The sequence below is a fragment of the Haliotis cracherodii genome, unplaced genomic scaffold (assembly GCF_022045235.1).
Source record: "Haliotis cracherodii isolate W230 unplaced genomic scaffold, xgHalCrac1.p SCAF_17, whole genome shotgun sequence".
NCBI lineage: Eukaryota > Metazoa > Mollusca > Gastropoda > Lepetellida > Haliotidae > Haliotis > Haliotis cracherodii.
Genome location: NW_027266272.1, coordinates 28,856,432 through 28,872,364, shown reverse-complemented (window position 1 = coordinate 28,872,364; position 15,933 = coordinate 28,856,432). Strand labels below are relative to the sequence as shown.

Below are 15,933 nucleotides of genomic sequence, written 5' to 3'. Positions count from 1 at the left end.
CGTCTAGTCCATTTGGCTTGTTAATATGTAATATACATCAAGTGCAAGGTTGAAGTTTTAGCAGTGTGATCAAAAGTCTTTTAACAAAGCAGTTGGGTGTTTCATGTCGGGAGCATGACTCATTTGTAATGTCAGCGTGTGTAATGACTTCCCCGACACATGCGCTGAATCAGGAAATGGGGAATAAACATATACAATGGTATTTCGCCTTGGCTAGAAAAATAAAATGATTGGCTTTCAGGAAATAGGTATGGTAATGTTTGCGTGGAAGGAGTGTAAGCCGGGCTGAACTTTGGGCCTATTATGTGGCTCACATAATTAGCCATTGACATGTAGGAATACTTGATAGATGGAGCTATAGAGTGAGTTTGGTTTAACATCGTTGTGTACAGTACTTCAGATATATCACTGTCGGGTGATGCAGTGGTCTTACCGCTTTAGTGAAATCCACAAACATGGCTAGGGTGCTGACGGACTGATAAAACAAACAGGGCAAATAGAAGACAAGTCCATGGTCTTGAGCTAGTGGATGCACATCTTAAGGGATGCACATCTGCACAGTGAATTGTTTTGCCTGAGATGACTAGACTGCCCCACCCCCTTGCCCCCACATGTATAAGGACACTTTTTCCTCAGGGTTTACCTTATTTTATAAACAATTAAGCTTAGGTAGGTCAAATTAGAAATTGGTATATTTATTTATTTTTTTAAGTTGTTTGCATCATTTTGGTTCAATGGTGCATAGTAAAGCGTATTCTGCTTAACATGAACAATGTTTAATATTTTTACGCTAATATGTATCTGTATTTATTTCAGTCAGTGAAGGCTTTACTTCGTTCTCACTATGAGGAGTTTCAGTGGCTATTTGCTGTGTTTCTTTTGTCTGTTTTCTTGGGCGGTGGGGTAGCCTAGGGGTTGAAGCGTTCGCTCGTCACGCTAAAGGCCCGGGTTTGATGCCCCACAGGGGTACAATATCTGAAGCTCAATTCTGGTGTCCCCAGCTGCGAAATTGCTGGAATATTGCTGAAAGTAGCATAAAACAACACGCACTCACTCATTTGTTGTCTAAAGCCGTACTCACCATATTTCCAGTTATGGGTGGGCAGCCTATAAATAATCAAGTGGACCAGACAATCCAGTGATTGATATCATGAGCAATCTTCCAAGTCACTGAACCTGACCCCCTGTCCATAAATTTTGCATCTTATGAGCAGCATCGGTTCCTGCAGGCCAATTCTTACCCGGAGTCCCCGAGGGGGCAATGTTTCTGTGCTTCAATTATGCTATAACATTGACAGTTGCCTTTTGTTGAATTACTGTATTAGTATTTCCTCAAAGAGAGAGATCAGCCAGCTAAATACATAAGTAAGATTCCAACTCCCCCAGTTTTGAAGTACAGCCTATGATGTGACAGTTCGGCCTTGTCACATCTGAAAGAAAATCGTAATGCAACATGCAAGTTTCCTTTGAAATTGAGGCTTTGAAATAAGGCCACGCCCAGTTCTTTAAATCTAATGAGTCTTATTTTCATAACACTGCTTGCAACAGTTACAAACCTTAATATTTAGACTTAAATGTTGACATTGTAAATGCATAAATTTGTTTTTTTTGTAAATCAAAAGATTTCAAGTTATTTGCTTATTTGTTCAGCTTTTTTCAACCTTTAGAGAAGGTAGATCATGATCCAAGAAGTAATGAGTGAGTGAATATTGTTTTACGCCGCTTTCAGCAATATTCCAGCAATATCATGGCGGGGGACACCAGAAATGGGCTTCACACATTGTACCCATGTCGGGAATCAAACCCTGGTCTTCGGCGTGACGAGCAAACGCTTTAACCACTAGGCTACCCGACCGCCCCCAAGAAGTAATGAAGGTTAAGTCTCATCAAAGGTTGTACTGCTTTGTGAGGTGTCCAAATACATAGCTGAATGACCTTTAGCATCAGTTGGTTTCGCCATAAGCAGAAGCAAGTTTTATCAGAACTGATAATCTGATGAACCTATGTGTGAACTGGCAGATTCATTCACTGGCCTGTAGATCTGTTTGGTTATTGAGATGTCAGATATCATATCATGTGTTGGCCTTAGGGTTAGCGTAGGGTCAAGTGACAGGCTCAGATTTCTTATTCATACGCCCCACTGGGAATTCATATCAAGGTACACACGTGAAGATTGGGTGAAAATAGGTCTTTAGCAAGCCATCCGTAAAAGGCAACTATGCTTGTCGTAAGAGGTGACTAATGGGATCAGGAGGTCAGGCTTGTTGACTTGGTTGACTCATGTCATCGTATCCCAATTGTGTGGAATGTTCATGATGTCAATCACTGTATTGTCTGGTCCAGACTCATTTAGGAGATAAACATACTATGTTTTGAATTTAGAGCTAGGTTACCAGTAGATTTAACCACGCTAAATATAACATTTGAAACCTCACGCGCATTTCTACCATGACGAAATAAAACGTGAACTCTTTGGTGTTAGCAAATATACTGAGTGAAGCGGCATGGGTTAAGTCCAGTGTTTTGAGTGGGTTATCGATCTGAATTACGGAATCACCAAACTAAATGTGGCGCTGTATACTCAAGCAGTTTGTTTACACCGTAGTACTTCGCTCGAACATATGACAGGCATTGAAAGCATATAAGTATTGACTATTTGTATCATTGCCACCATGGTACACAGTATTCACTATTTGTATCATTGCCACCATGGTACACAGTATTGAGTATTTGTATCATTGCCATGATACACAGGATTGAGTATTTGTATCATTGCCACCATGGTACACAGTATTGACTATTTGTATCATTGCCACCATGGTACACAGTATTGACTATTTGTATCATTGCCACCATGGTACACAGTATTAACTATTTGTATCATTGCCACCATGGTACACAGTATTGAGAATTTGTATCATTGCCACCATGATACACAGTAATGACTATTTGTATCATTGCCACCATGGTACACAGTATTGACTATTGGTATCATTGCCACCATGGTACACAGTATTGACTATTTGTATCATTGCCACCATGGTACACAGTATTGAGTATTTGTATCATTGCCACCATGGTACACAGTATTGACTATTTGTATCATTGCCATCATGGTACACAGTATTGAGTATTTGTATCATTGCCACCATGGTACACAGTATTGAGTATTTGTATCATTGCCACCATGGTACACAGTATTGAGTATTTGTATCATTGCCACCATGGTACACAGTTTTGACCATTTGTATCATTGCCACCATGGTACACAGTATTGAGTGATTGTATCATTGCCACCATGGTACACAGTATTGAGTATTTGTATCATTGCCACCATGGTACACAGTAATGACTATTTGTATCATTGCCACCATGGTACACAGTATTGAGTATTTGTATCATTGCCACCATGGTACACAGTATTGACTATTTGTATCATTGCCACCATGGTACACAGTATTGAGTATTTGTATCATTGCCACCATGGTACACAGTATTGACTATTTGTATCATTGCCATCATGGTACACAGTATTGAGTATTTGTATCATTGCCACCATGGTACACAGTATTGAGTATTTGTATCATTGCCACCATGGTACACAGTATTGAGTATTTGTATCATTGCCACCATGGTACACAGTTTTGACCATTTGTATCATTGCCACCATGGTACACAGTATTGAGTGTTTGTATCATTGCCACCATGGTACACAGTATTGAGTATTTGTATCATTGCCACCATGGTACACAGTATTGAGTGTTTGTATCATTGCCACCATGGTACACAGTATTGAGTGTTTGTATCATTGCCACCATGGTACCCAGTATTGACTATTTGTATCATTGCCACCATGGTACACAGTATTGAGTATTTGTATCATTGCCACCATGGTACACAGTATTGAGTATTTGTATCATTGTCACCATGGTACACAGTATTGACTATTTGTATCATTGCCACCATGGTACACAGTATTGACTATTTGTATCATTGCCACCATGGTACACAGTATCAGATATTTGTATCATTGCCACCATGGTACACAGTATTGAGTATTTGTATCATTGCCACCATTGTACACAGTATTGAGAATTTGTATCATTGCCACCATGGTACACAGTATTGAGTATTTGTATCATTGCCACCATGGTACACAGTATTGAGTATTTGTATCATTGCCACCATGGTACACAGTAATGACTATTTGTATCATTGCCACCATGGTACACAGTATTGAGTATTTGTATCATTGCCATGGTACACAGTAATGACTATTTGTATCATTGCCACCATGGTACACAGTATTGAGTATTTGTATCATTGCCACCATGGTACACAGTATTAACTATTTGTATCATTGCCACCATTGTACACAGTATTAACTATTTGTATCATTGCAACCATGATACACAGTAATGACTATTTGTATCATTGCCACCATGGTACACAGTATTGAGTATTTGTATCATTGCCACCATGGTACACAGTATTGACTATTTGTATCATTGCCACCATGGTACACAGTATTGAGTATTTGTATCATTGTCACCATGGTACACAGTATTGACTATTTGTATCATTGCCACCATGGTACACAGTATCAGATATTTGTATCATTGCCACCATGGTACACAGTATTAACTATTTGTATCATTGCCACCATTGTACACAGTATTAATTATTTGTATCATTGCCACCATGGTACACAGTATTAACTATTTGTATCATTGCCACCAAGGTACACAGTATTAACTATTTGTATCATTGCCACCATTGTACACAGTATTAACTATTTGTATCATTGCCTGTGCCTAATAAGAGTCTGTAAGTTTGGCCTATTTGTACCAAATATATATATGTTACTACTTAAAAGAAGATGTTGACCACCCAATTCTTTCATCTTCCTATAGGTAATCTGCAATGCCATGACAGATTAACTAAAGTAATATGATAGAATCAGATGGTCCTTAACTTCTTTTGAGTAGTAGATATAGGAAATTTCACCAAAGTATCTTTTGATATCAACTACATCAACACAAGTATTAAGTTGAAGCTCGATTATCTATGTACAGTGATCGCTCGCTATAACGCTACCAATGGGGTCCAAATAATTGGTGGGCGTTATAGACGATGAGCCGTTTAACCGAGGCCGAGGCGGGGGAGCGCGCTCGGCAAATCTCAAATCATCAATATGAGTTTATCTCACGTCACGTCAAAATAGTATATATTTTTATGGACCTAGATTTACCTGTAATATCATTCATTTATTAAATCTGTCACATTTCACAATGTCTGAAATACGTATTCCATTTCAATTTATCATTTTTAATCGATAAATTAAAAAATTATTCACTATTTCCCGCGATGTTATTGAAAATAAAATTCTCGGACACACATTTCGACAACGGGTCCACATCAAAGACCAAAATAAAGACGTTTTAAGCAAAAAAATATATGCATGAAAAATCTTTGTCACAGCTCGTAACCTAGCACGATACATTCGCGAAGTTCCATATTTTTAATATATATCGTGATTTCCTGCTTAAAACGTTCAGATTAACACGATTTAACAAAACATCTTTCGCCAACTTCTGAAATTTATCAAACACGAGCTTGGTATCACAGCTATAATTTGATTGGCTGCCTGAGGTCACGTGCTCAAAATTGACCAATCACGAAACTTGTAGTAGATTTCGGCAAGAAAGCGTCATTAGAAACAAATTTTAATCCAATGAAATCGCTTGTTATAACTACGGAAAAAACTAGGCGATGTTACGAAAGCGCGATTACGAAATGAATGACCGCCGTGTTGTGACAGCAACTACATGTGTGTGACAGTGTCGCCTCAAATTGGATTGCCCACTAATTAAGAATATAAACTTCGCTTGTGGTTCTCTTTTATTGCATGCATGCGCTTCTAAGATCAAAGGTCGATAGTGTGAAAAGTTAACTAGTTGAACAATCGTATTTCCGGGACTTGCCGCGGATGTTTTCAAACAGATTATTAGGCCTAGAACTCCATTCAGCGATAAACGGTTGATTATGCAATGAGCGTATGTGCAAATGAACAACGAACAACAATACAATTATGTCTGTGTAAAACTATCAGTAATAAAAGAGTACATAAATTTTGGGAGCCATGCGTTACCGCGCGTAGTAACCGAAGTAGCGCTTTATCGAAGAGCGCAATAGCGAGCGATCACTGTACAATAATTCTTAACGGAAAACTTAAAATGGTAAACAAGTGATGCTTTGACATCTTATGTGCAGTTGAATGTGTTGGATTGGTGGTCAATCTGTCCAAAGAGTTTTGAAATGACTCTGTTATTATTATAGGGGGAGTCTGGGTTGGGTTAGAAATGGTCCCCGGGTGGCCCAGTCGTCTAAGGCGCCGCAATTCGCTGTTCATCCCTTGGGCATGCCAGAAACCTATGGTTGTGGGTTCGCCCCCAATTATATGGATCAGGGTGCGCACAGGCTTCAAGGAGGACACGAATTTTAGAGCTTGTAAGCCTAGTTTCTATCCTTGCATGGGTGCACGGGTAGCCCAGTCGTCTAAGGGGCCGTGATTCGCTGTGCAGAGTTGCGTCCCTTGGACACGCCAGAAACCTATGATTGTGGGTTTGAATCCCGCTTCGCCCCGATTATGTTTCTAGGTTTGTTAGAACAATACCTGTGCTCGTGGGTTTCACTGAAGTGGTAAACGTCTGAGACCTGCATCACTTCGGGCTTTCCTCCCACATTAAGCTGACATGCCGTGATATAACTGGAATACTGTTAAAAGCGGGGTTAAATCCAACGTACTCACTCACTCACTCACAGGACAGGCACAAAGCACTGAAGTGATGGGTGAATCTGTTTTGAAGTCTCATGCTTGAAGCCGTGTACATGGGTACATCAGTTAAATGAACGATCACGTGGTTCGAGCTTGTCAACAGTTCCTGTCTATTTTTAAATGAAGCCTGACCTTCTCGAGCAGAAAGCAAATCATGTACTACTACGAAACCTGATACGACTGACACAATGAATTATCACTTCCTCTGCCAAGCAGGTTGGGATCTGTGATTAGTTTAGAAAAATAATTTGTTCCTAAAATTAATGTCAAACATGATTTTGCTTCCAGACCTACCCAAAACAATTTGTCTATGGACATGCTAGATATCCTGAAAAAAAATGTTTTGTAATATATATTTTAAATTCCACAAGCTCGTCATACTGAAGCCCCGAGTTCTATTCCCCAGATTGGTACAATGTGTGAAGCCCATTTCTGGTGTTCCCTGCCGTGATATTGTTAGAATATTGCCAGAAGCAGCATAAAACCATACTCACTCACTCATTGAAGTTCAATGTCAACTCAATTTATTGCCTCCTATTCAGTGATTGACCGCTTGGACTATCATGTAGGTACGATGTATTTACAGCAATCAACACAAACAAAGCTTGTCAGAGTAGATACTCTTTATTGTGTTACAATTGCAGACAGAAACTGCTCAGTCCTAACTGTAGATAATGTCCGGTCAAAATTTAAGAATGTCCGGACAAAAAAAATTAAATGTCCGGTAAGCTATATTTTAAACCAGACATTTGAGATTCCCAATCGGACATGTCCGGCACATATGACCGTTTCCGGACCCCTGCATTGAACAACCAAAAATGTTTACATTTCATATTTTTGTCAGATTTATTCAGTTCCAATTTATAGGAAAATTGAAGCCTTGAACATAGATGCAGAATCTCATAATGAGGACTACCATCACTGGATGTTTTCTTGCCCTCAGCAAAATTTATTAGTCTTGAGCTAGTGGATTTGGGTTGATTTTGAAGGCTGCTGATTCACTGTAAGAATCACATTTGACTTTGGTCACATGACAAATAAGGTCGTGTAAAAACATGCTGATAAGATAAGTTACCGTCAGGTTAGTGCCCTTGAGTTGTGGATAGTGATAACGTGGAAGTAACCTTTAGTAGTCAGACCATCTTCCCGAGGCAAGGGAGTTAACTGACTTTAAAAGTCCGGTTTCCACCCTTGCCGAACTAGGCTGGAATTACTGGGCTCGATCATTGCACCATCAGTGGCTATTACCAATTATGTCCCTTCTAAGCCTCTCCTATGGACCAATCAGATTCCACCTCATATCACTTGCGTTTGCTTCACACAAAATGGTGGCGCTCAGTCAGGACGATCTGCTCGATAATCAAGATCTATATTGTGATAAAACGGGTCTTATATCAGGAAATGCATCAAATCACGTGAGCACCTTAATTAAAAAAATGAAAAGATTTGGAAAATATCTGCTGACAACGAGTTGGCGGTGCACATGCTTTGCAAATCCTGCAATCGATGGAAATCTGCACGACAGTTTACGAACCAGATTTTGATTTCGGTGCGCGATTTTGATTGGACTATGCATAGACTCATTGGTTTGTCCAGACAAAATGTAACTCCATAATACCAGCCTAGTTCGGCAAGGGTGGAAACTGGACTTATATAGTCAGTTTACTCTCTTGCCTCGGGAAGATGTCAGATGTGATCTGTCTTAATGTTGCTTTCTGTTAAAGAATGAGTCATTTCTTTATTATCCCCCGCCGCGCGAAAGCGCGAAGCGGGGGATATAGTATTCACGACCGTCCGTACGTACGTCCGTCCGTACGTCCCACCTGTTTGTTGCCGCGATATCTCAAGAACTAAACACTGGATTGTCTTCATATTTGGAACTATGGTGTATATACAGACTCCGCAGACACCAGTCGGTTTTGGTGACCTTGACCCCATTTTCAAGGTCACAGCAGGCATATCTGCTTTTGGAGTTGGAAAACGGTGTTGCCGCAATATCTCAAGAACTAATCTCTGGAATGTCTTCATATTTGGAACTATGGTGTATATACAGACTCCGCAGACACCAGTCGGTTTTGGTGACCTTGACCCCATTTTCAAGGTCACAGCAGGCATATCTGCTTTTGGAGTTGGAAAACGGTGTTGCCGCAATATCTCAAGAACTAATCTCTGGATTGTCTTCATATTTGGAACTATGGTGTATATACAGACTCCGCAGACACCAGTTGGTTTTAGTGACCTTGACCCCATTTTCAAGGTCACAGCAGGCATATCTGCTTTTGGAGTTGGAAAACGGTGTTGCCGCAATATCTCAAGAACTAATCTCTGGAATGTCTTCATATTTGGAACTATGGTGTATATACAGACTCCGCAGACACCAGTTGGTTTTGGTGACCTTGACCCCATTTTCAAGGTCACAGCAGGCATATCTGCTTTTGGAGTTGGAAAACGGTGTTGCCGCAATATCTCAAGAACTAATCGCTGGATTGTCTTCATATTTGGTACTATGGTGTACAGGCGGGGGATATTTCGTCACTCTGTGACAAATACTTGTTAAATTTTATTGTTGGAACAATTTATAAGCTGGATAAATGACAAATGTGGACACATTCAGCAGAATTTATCATTTTTGGCTTTAAAGAAAATATTATAACTGATAAAATGTTTGATTTTATCATCCTGTTCACAAAATATTTTATCTACAGATGTAGAGTTCAAAATATACCACTGAGTATACAGTTTTTGAGGAATGAACTCAAACTTCGCTATAAGATAGAGAAAAGATGTTCTTTGTCCACAAACAGAGGTTTGGAATTTAACAAAGACTGGATGATGTGCCGTAACCTTTTTGAGTTTTAGGATACAAGGCGACGAAAGCCGAGATGTCATTTGACTTACATTACACGCGATCGCACGAAACGATGGAAATAATAACTTAGCTGTAAGTTTGATTACTTTTAGATATATTTTTGTTGATTTTATTTATCACTTTGTATAATAAATTTAAAGATTTGCTTAAAACGTCTTTATTTTGCTCTTTGACATGTTCGATGCGGACCCGTTGTCGAAATGTGTGTCCGAGAATTATATTTTCAATAACATCGCGGGAAATAGTGAATAAGTTTTTAATTTATAGATAAAAAATGATAAATTGAAATAGAATACGTATTTCAGACATTGTGAAATGTGACAGATTTAATAAATGAATGATATTACAGGTAAATCTAGGTCCATAAAAATATATACTATTTTGACGTGACGTGAGATAAACTCATATTGATGATTTGAGATTTGCCGAGCGCGCTCCCCCGCCTCGGCCTCGGTTAAACGGCTCATCGTCTATAACGCCCACCAATTATTTGGACCCCATTGGTAGCGTTGTAGCGAGGGACCACTGTATGTATACATTTAAATATATACATGCTTGTGTACATGCGTATATCATGGTACAGTGATCCCTCGCTATAACGCTACCAATGGGGTCCAAATAATTGGTGGGCGTTATAGACGATGAGCCGTTTAACCGAGGCCGAGGCGCGCGCTCGGAAAATCTCAAATCATCAATATGTGTTTATCTCACGTCACATCAAAATAGTTTATATTTTTATGGACCTAGATCTACCTGTAATATCATTCATTTATTAAATCTGTCACATTTCACAATGTCTGAAATACGTATTCCATTTCAATTTATCATTTTTAATCGATAAATTAAAAAATTATTCACTATTTCCCGCGATGTTATTGAAAATAAAATTCTCGGACACACATTTCGACAACGGGTCCACATCAAAGACCAAAATAAAGACGTTTTAAACAAATCTTTAAATATATTATACAAAGTGATAAATAAAATCAACAAAAATATATCTAAAAGTAATCAAACTTACATCTAAGTTATTATTTCCATTGTTTCGTGCGATCGCGTGTAATGTAAGTCAAATGACATCTCTGCTTTCGTCGCCTTGAATTCTCGGCTCGGACACAATGTTTAATGCAAAAATATATGCATGAAAAATCTTTGTCACAGCTCGTAACCTAGCACGATACATTCGCGAAGTTCCATATTTTTAATATATATCGTGATTTCCTGCTTAAAACGTTCAGATTAACACGATTTAACAAAAAATCTTTCGCCAACTTCTGAAATTTATCAAACACGAGCTTGGTATCACAGCTATAATTTGATTGGCTGCCTGAGGTCACGTGCTCAAAATTGACCAATCACGAAACTTGTAGTAGATTTCGGCAAGAAAGCGTCATTAGAAACAAATTTTAATCCAATGAAATCGCTTGTTATAACTACGGAAAAAACCAGGCGATGTTACGAAAGCGCGATTACGAAATGAATGACCGCCGTGTTGTGACAGCAACTACATGTGTGTGACAGTGTCGCCTCAAATTGGATTGCCCACTAATTAAGAATATAAACTTCGCTTGTGGTTCTCTTTTATTGCATGCATGCGCTTCTAAGATCAAAGGTCGATAGTGTGAAAAGTTAACTAGTTGAACAATCGTATTTCCGGGACTTGCCGCGGATGTTTTCAAACAGATTATTAGAACTCCATTCAGCGATAAACGGTTGATTATGCAATGAGAAGCGTTATGTGCAAATGAACAACGAACAACAATACAATTATGTCTGTGTAAAACTATCAGTAATAAAAGTGTACATAAATTTTGGGAGCCATGCGTTACCGTGCGTAGTAACCGAAGTAGCGCTTTATCGAAGAGCGCAATAGCGAGCGATCACTGTATGCCCATGTGTCACTGTCTACATTTCCATATTATTCCACTGAAACCACTGATTTGAGGTTTGAGGTCTCTCTTTGAGAATATAATGTGTGCGTATGAGAGTGCTTGTGGCGTCCCTGTGTGAGAGTGTAAATGGTGTTTGTATGAGAAGCGTTAATGGCTGTTGTGCTTTTATGATTAAAAAAAGGGATTCCACCATGTGATACATATATATTATGCAGTAAATCATTTATTATCATTGGTAATTGTAAGTGTTGTATTGTTTACATGGTGCACTACAGTAATATCAATCATCACATTACAAATGATGTGCAAACAGTTAATGTATTAATATGTATCATATCATGTACGATGTATTTTGAATCCTGAATTAAAAGATTACAAATTTTTTTTAAAAAATGTATTGTTGGAAAATCATCCAAATGATTTGATTCATCAGTGTTCTGACAAATTATGTTGCTTACTTGGATTGTTGGGATGGTTGTGGGTGGGGTGATGGGTAGGGCTTGATGATGTGGGGATGGTTGTGGGTGGGGTGATGGGTAGAGCTTGGGTTGTGGGGATGGTCGTGGGTGGGGTGAGGTGATGGGTAGGGCTTGGGTTGTGGGTGGGGTGAGGTGAGGTGTAGGGCTTTGGTTGTGGGGATGGTTGTGGGATGGGGTGATGGGTAGGGGTAGAGCTTGGGTTGTGGGGATGGTTGTGGGATGGGGTGATGGGTAGGGGTAGAGCTTGGGTTGTGGAGATGGTTGTTGTTGGTGAGGTGAGGGGTAGAGCTTGGGTTGTGGGGATGGTTGTTGTTGGTGAGGTGAGGGGTAGAGCTTGGGTTGTGGGGATGGTCGTGGGTGGGGTGAGGTGATGGGTAGGGCTTGGGTTGTGGGTGGGGTGAGGTGAGGTGTAGGGCTTGGGTTGTGGGTGGGGTGAGGTGAGGTGTAGGGCTTTGGTTGTGGGGATGGTTGTGGGATGGGGTGATGGGTAGGGGTAGAGCTTGGGTTGTGGAGATGGTTGTTGTTGGTGAGGTGAGGGGTAGAGCTTGGGTTGTGGGTGGGATGAAGTGAGGGGTAGAGCTTGGGTTGTGGGGATGGTTGTGGGATGGGGTGATGGGTAGGGGTAGAGCTTGGGTTGTGGAGATGGTTGTTGTTGGTGAGGTGAGGGGTAGAGCTTGGGTTGTGGAGATGGTTGTGGGATGGGGTGATGGGTAGGGCTTGATGATGTGGGGATGGTTGTGGACCGGTTGGTGGGTCGAGTATGGGCGGGGGTAGTTTTGGGGCTAGGATGGTGGGAAAAGGTTGGGGCGTGGGTGAGTTTGACATTTGGTTATAGTGTTCCCTTGTCATACCAGAGATCAAAGATAGATTTCTGGGATGGATACAATGTCTGAAGCCCATTCTTTTCACCCCTGGCAGGTTTATTGTAGCAGTTGAAATAATCGCAGATGGGGCACTCCTGCCATGTCACATTGATTATCCATTGAGATGTGAAAACACCCTGCCTTGGAATCTTTAGTACCATTTGGAGTCCGATTTTTCTTGCTGGCCAATTTGACGATCGGGTTGATACTTTCAGACAATTTGATAGAAATGCTTTCGAATTGAATCTTTGTCAATAAATTACCTGAAGCTTCATTGCACTCTTCAGTTTCAAAGGACATCAGCAGTTTAAGTTATGAGTTCTGTCCAGTCTGACTTGTTGCCTATCCATGGATGTACATGTCTCATTCTGCTATTGTTTACCCAACTTGTATCCTTTACTCAAGCCTGACCTTCAACCTAGTGGGACAATTGTTCTTCATGGGTAAATCTGCATGTAAAGTGAATGACCTGGTTGGGTGATCCCAGCACATGTGTTCAGTCTGTCTTGACACAGCAACACCAGGCACGCTGGTAGAGTGTGCTGGCTGGTCTGACAGGTTGCTGTAGTGGTTACATTCAGTGTACAGATAGCGGCTCGTTACACCATTACCGCAGTAGAGGCTACGACGCCGTGCCTCTCTCGTGCATGTAGTGTAGTGATGCTAGTACAGTGTAGTAGTAGTGTAGGTCTGTCACAAGCAGGACCAGTTTCAGTCCGGCTGCAGTTTGCTTGCATTTTCTTTGTCAAGGGTTGTCTTGTCACAAGTTATTCAACAAACAGCTGTCTTGCAACAGGCTTATACTGAATGAAGATTGTCAATGGAGTTGGATTAGGCTTGAAATGTGAGATGTGATCAGCTAGTGTATGAACATGTGAGTTGTGGTCAACGTCTGCTATATTCCCAAACACAGATAACTCCTGATCTAGACGGATAGAGCACGCTTGGATTATCTCCTTAGTGTTATGTGCTGTGGAGTTCATTGCCGGGTGAGGCTTGTATAGAGATCTATGGAATACCATTCAAGGAATCAACTTCAGCCTATCGACATCTGTAATATATCCCTAGGTCTCGTGGGTTACTTTCGGAGAGTGTATGGTCACTAAATATACAAACTTACACTTTACATAGTGTAGATTACAAGAAACACAAAGTTACTCGTGTGATTTGCAGTTTTGGAGTGTGACGACTAGGGAATATACAGGAATATTATCCTGGGATTACCTGTCTGGATTGGTCGTTAGTGCTTCGTCAGTGTGTGTTGACCACCGTTTGTGCCTGGATATTACGTGGATATATACCATGGATTCCAAGAAGCCCCATGAACACCCTGTGGAGGCGTTGGCGGCGAGGCTACGCCCCACCAACCTCCTCACTAACAACATCACATCACCCCCTGTCTTCCAGTTCCTTGTCACCGACCACAGCACCGATGAACCAGTGCTACAGGATGATATGGTACCTGATATTTTTACTCTCATGTGACTATCAATTAAGAATTAAATTCAAGAGGGACTTCTCATAATCCGAATGTTAAAAAATGAATCTGTCTCTAGATTCATATATTATACTGGAAATATTCATTGTCCTCAGGACATTTCATTTCAAACCCTGCATGTTAAATTTGTCGGCACCGTCATATATTTAACACAAACTTTTATTTTACATAAATTAATGTTGGGTTCACTTGTATTTTGAATTGTGCTGAGATTTATATTGTTGAAATATTCAAGAAGAATTTCTTGATGTAGTGATTGAAATTTTGCTTTATATTTGACATTTTGACCAAAATTCAATTTAAGTTCCAAGACTCATGATGATCAAGAATTAGGACATGTTCAGAGAGAGGGCTGTGGATTGAAATTGACAATTTCAGGAAAGGTCACAAATGAAATCAGTTATTTTAGGGTTAGAACAATAATGATAAATGTTTGATTTTTATGAAAAAACTACTTTGACAAGTTTTGCTCTTCAAGGAGGATTAACAAAATATTGACACACATTTTGAGTGTGTTGCCATAAAGATGCAATTCATTTGTGGAAAGTCTGCGTTTTGTGTGTGCACTAAGGGGAGAACAATATCTGTCCCAATATGCCCTTATGATAAATGACAGATCCCATGCATAAATCACATGAATTCTGTTTTTTCACAAGCAATTCTCAGACAAGTTACAAACATGATGAATGAAAGATGTTTTCTTTTTGTCCCATTTATTGAATTTGCTTTCAAGCTGTTTTTTTCAACGTTACAGTTTGAATTGGAGGAGAGCTTCCGGTCTTGTCTCATCCAGCCAAATACTGAACAAAGTTCGGGATCATGAATATTTTTTTGGATATCTTTTTGCAGTGAATACTGAATCCACAACTTCAAAAAAATATGCCCCAAAGTTTTCAGGATCCTTAACTTGTTTTGTTCAGTATATATATTCTATAAGTCTACAGCGCACGATGTTCTACCACTTATTCATTATTATAATGTATTAATTTATTTTAGCGGAAGCAATCGGTCATATTCTGACTTTCACTCTCAGTGTCTATAACATTTATGTTGAGGCCAGAGGCATCTCGTTTTCTTGCTCGAGAATTAACAATATGTTTTAATAGCCAGATGGGTTTTGAGATGGTCCCTGGTGCCTAATGTCATGTTGAGTGAGACAGCCAAGCATGTCCTGTCTCTGTCTCTGCATGGCTGATGTATTTCTCTGCATGGTATTGTCAGCTGGTCATGTGTATTACCCACACCAGGGAAGGGTTTTAGTTAAAATTCAAAGAATTAATAACTCTCTGTCCCTTCCCCTTTCTGTAGGTCTTTCTCTTTCTTCCTTTCTCTATTTTACTTTCTCTAATTTTATGTGTCACTTTACCTCTTTCCCTTTACTCTTTACTTTTACTTCTTTACTTCCTTCTTTCATCTTCCTTTCATCTTTCCTTTACCGGGGACACAGGTGGCCCAGTTGTCTAAGGAATCACGATTCTCTGTGCAGAAACCTAT

At 39.9% G+C, this 15,933-nt stretch overlaps 1 protein-coding gene across 4 annotated transcripts in view; it reads left to right on the top strand.

The window, feature by feature from the left end:
* Positions 1-15,933, top strand: part of LOC139465037 (5'-AMP-activated protein kinase subunit gamma-1-like) — a 391,629-nt gene that overhangs the window by 36,784 nt on the left and 338,912 nt on the right. Inside the window, exon 1 of one of the 4 annotated variants that reach the window (XM_071246712.1) lies at positions 13,580-14,399. The exons of 2 other annotated variants lie outside the window; for them this stretch is intronic. In XM_071246712.1, the coding sequence (XP_071102813.1) occupies positions 14,244-14,399 (156 nt within the window). In that variant the 5' untranslated portion in view covers positions 13,580-14,243. Of the gene's footprint in view, positions 1-13,579; positions 14,400-15,933 lie in introns of those variants that run through there. One more of the 4 variants, XM_071246714.1, reaches the window with a different exon arrangement.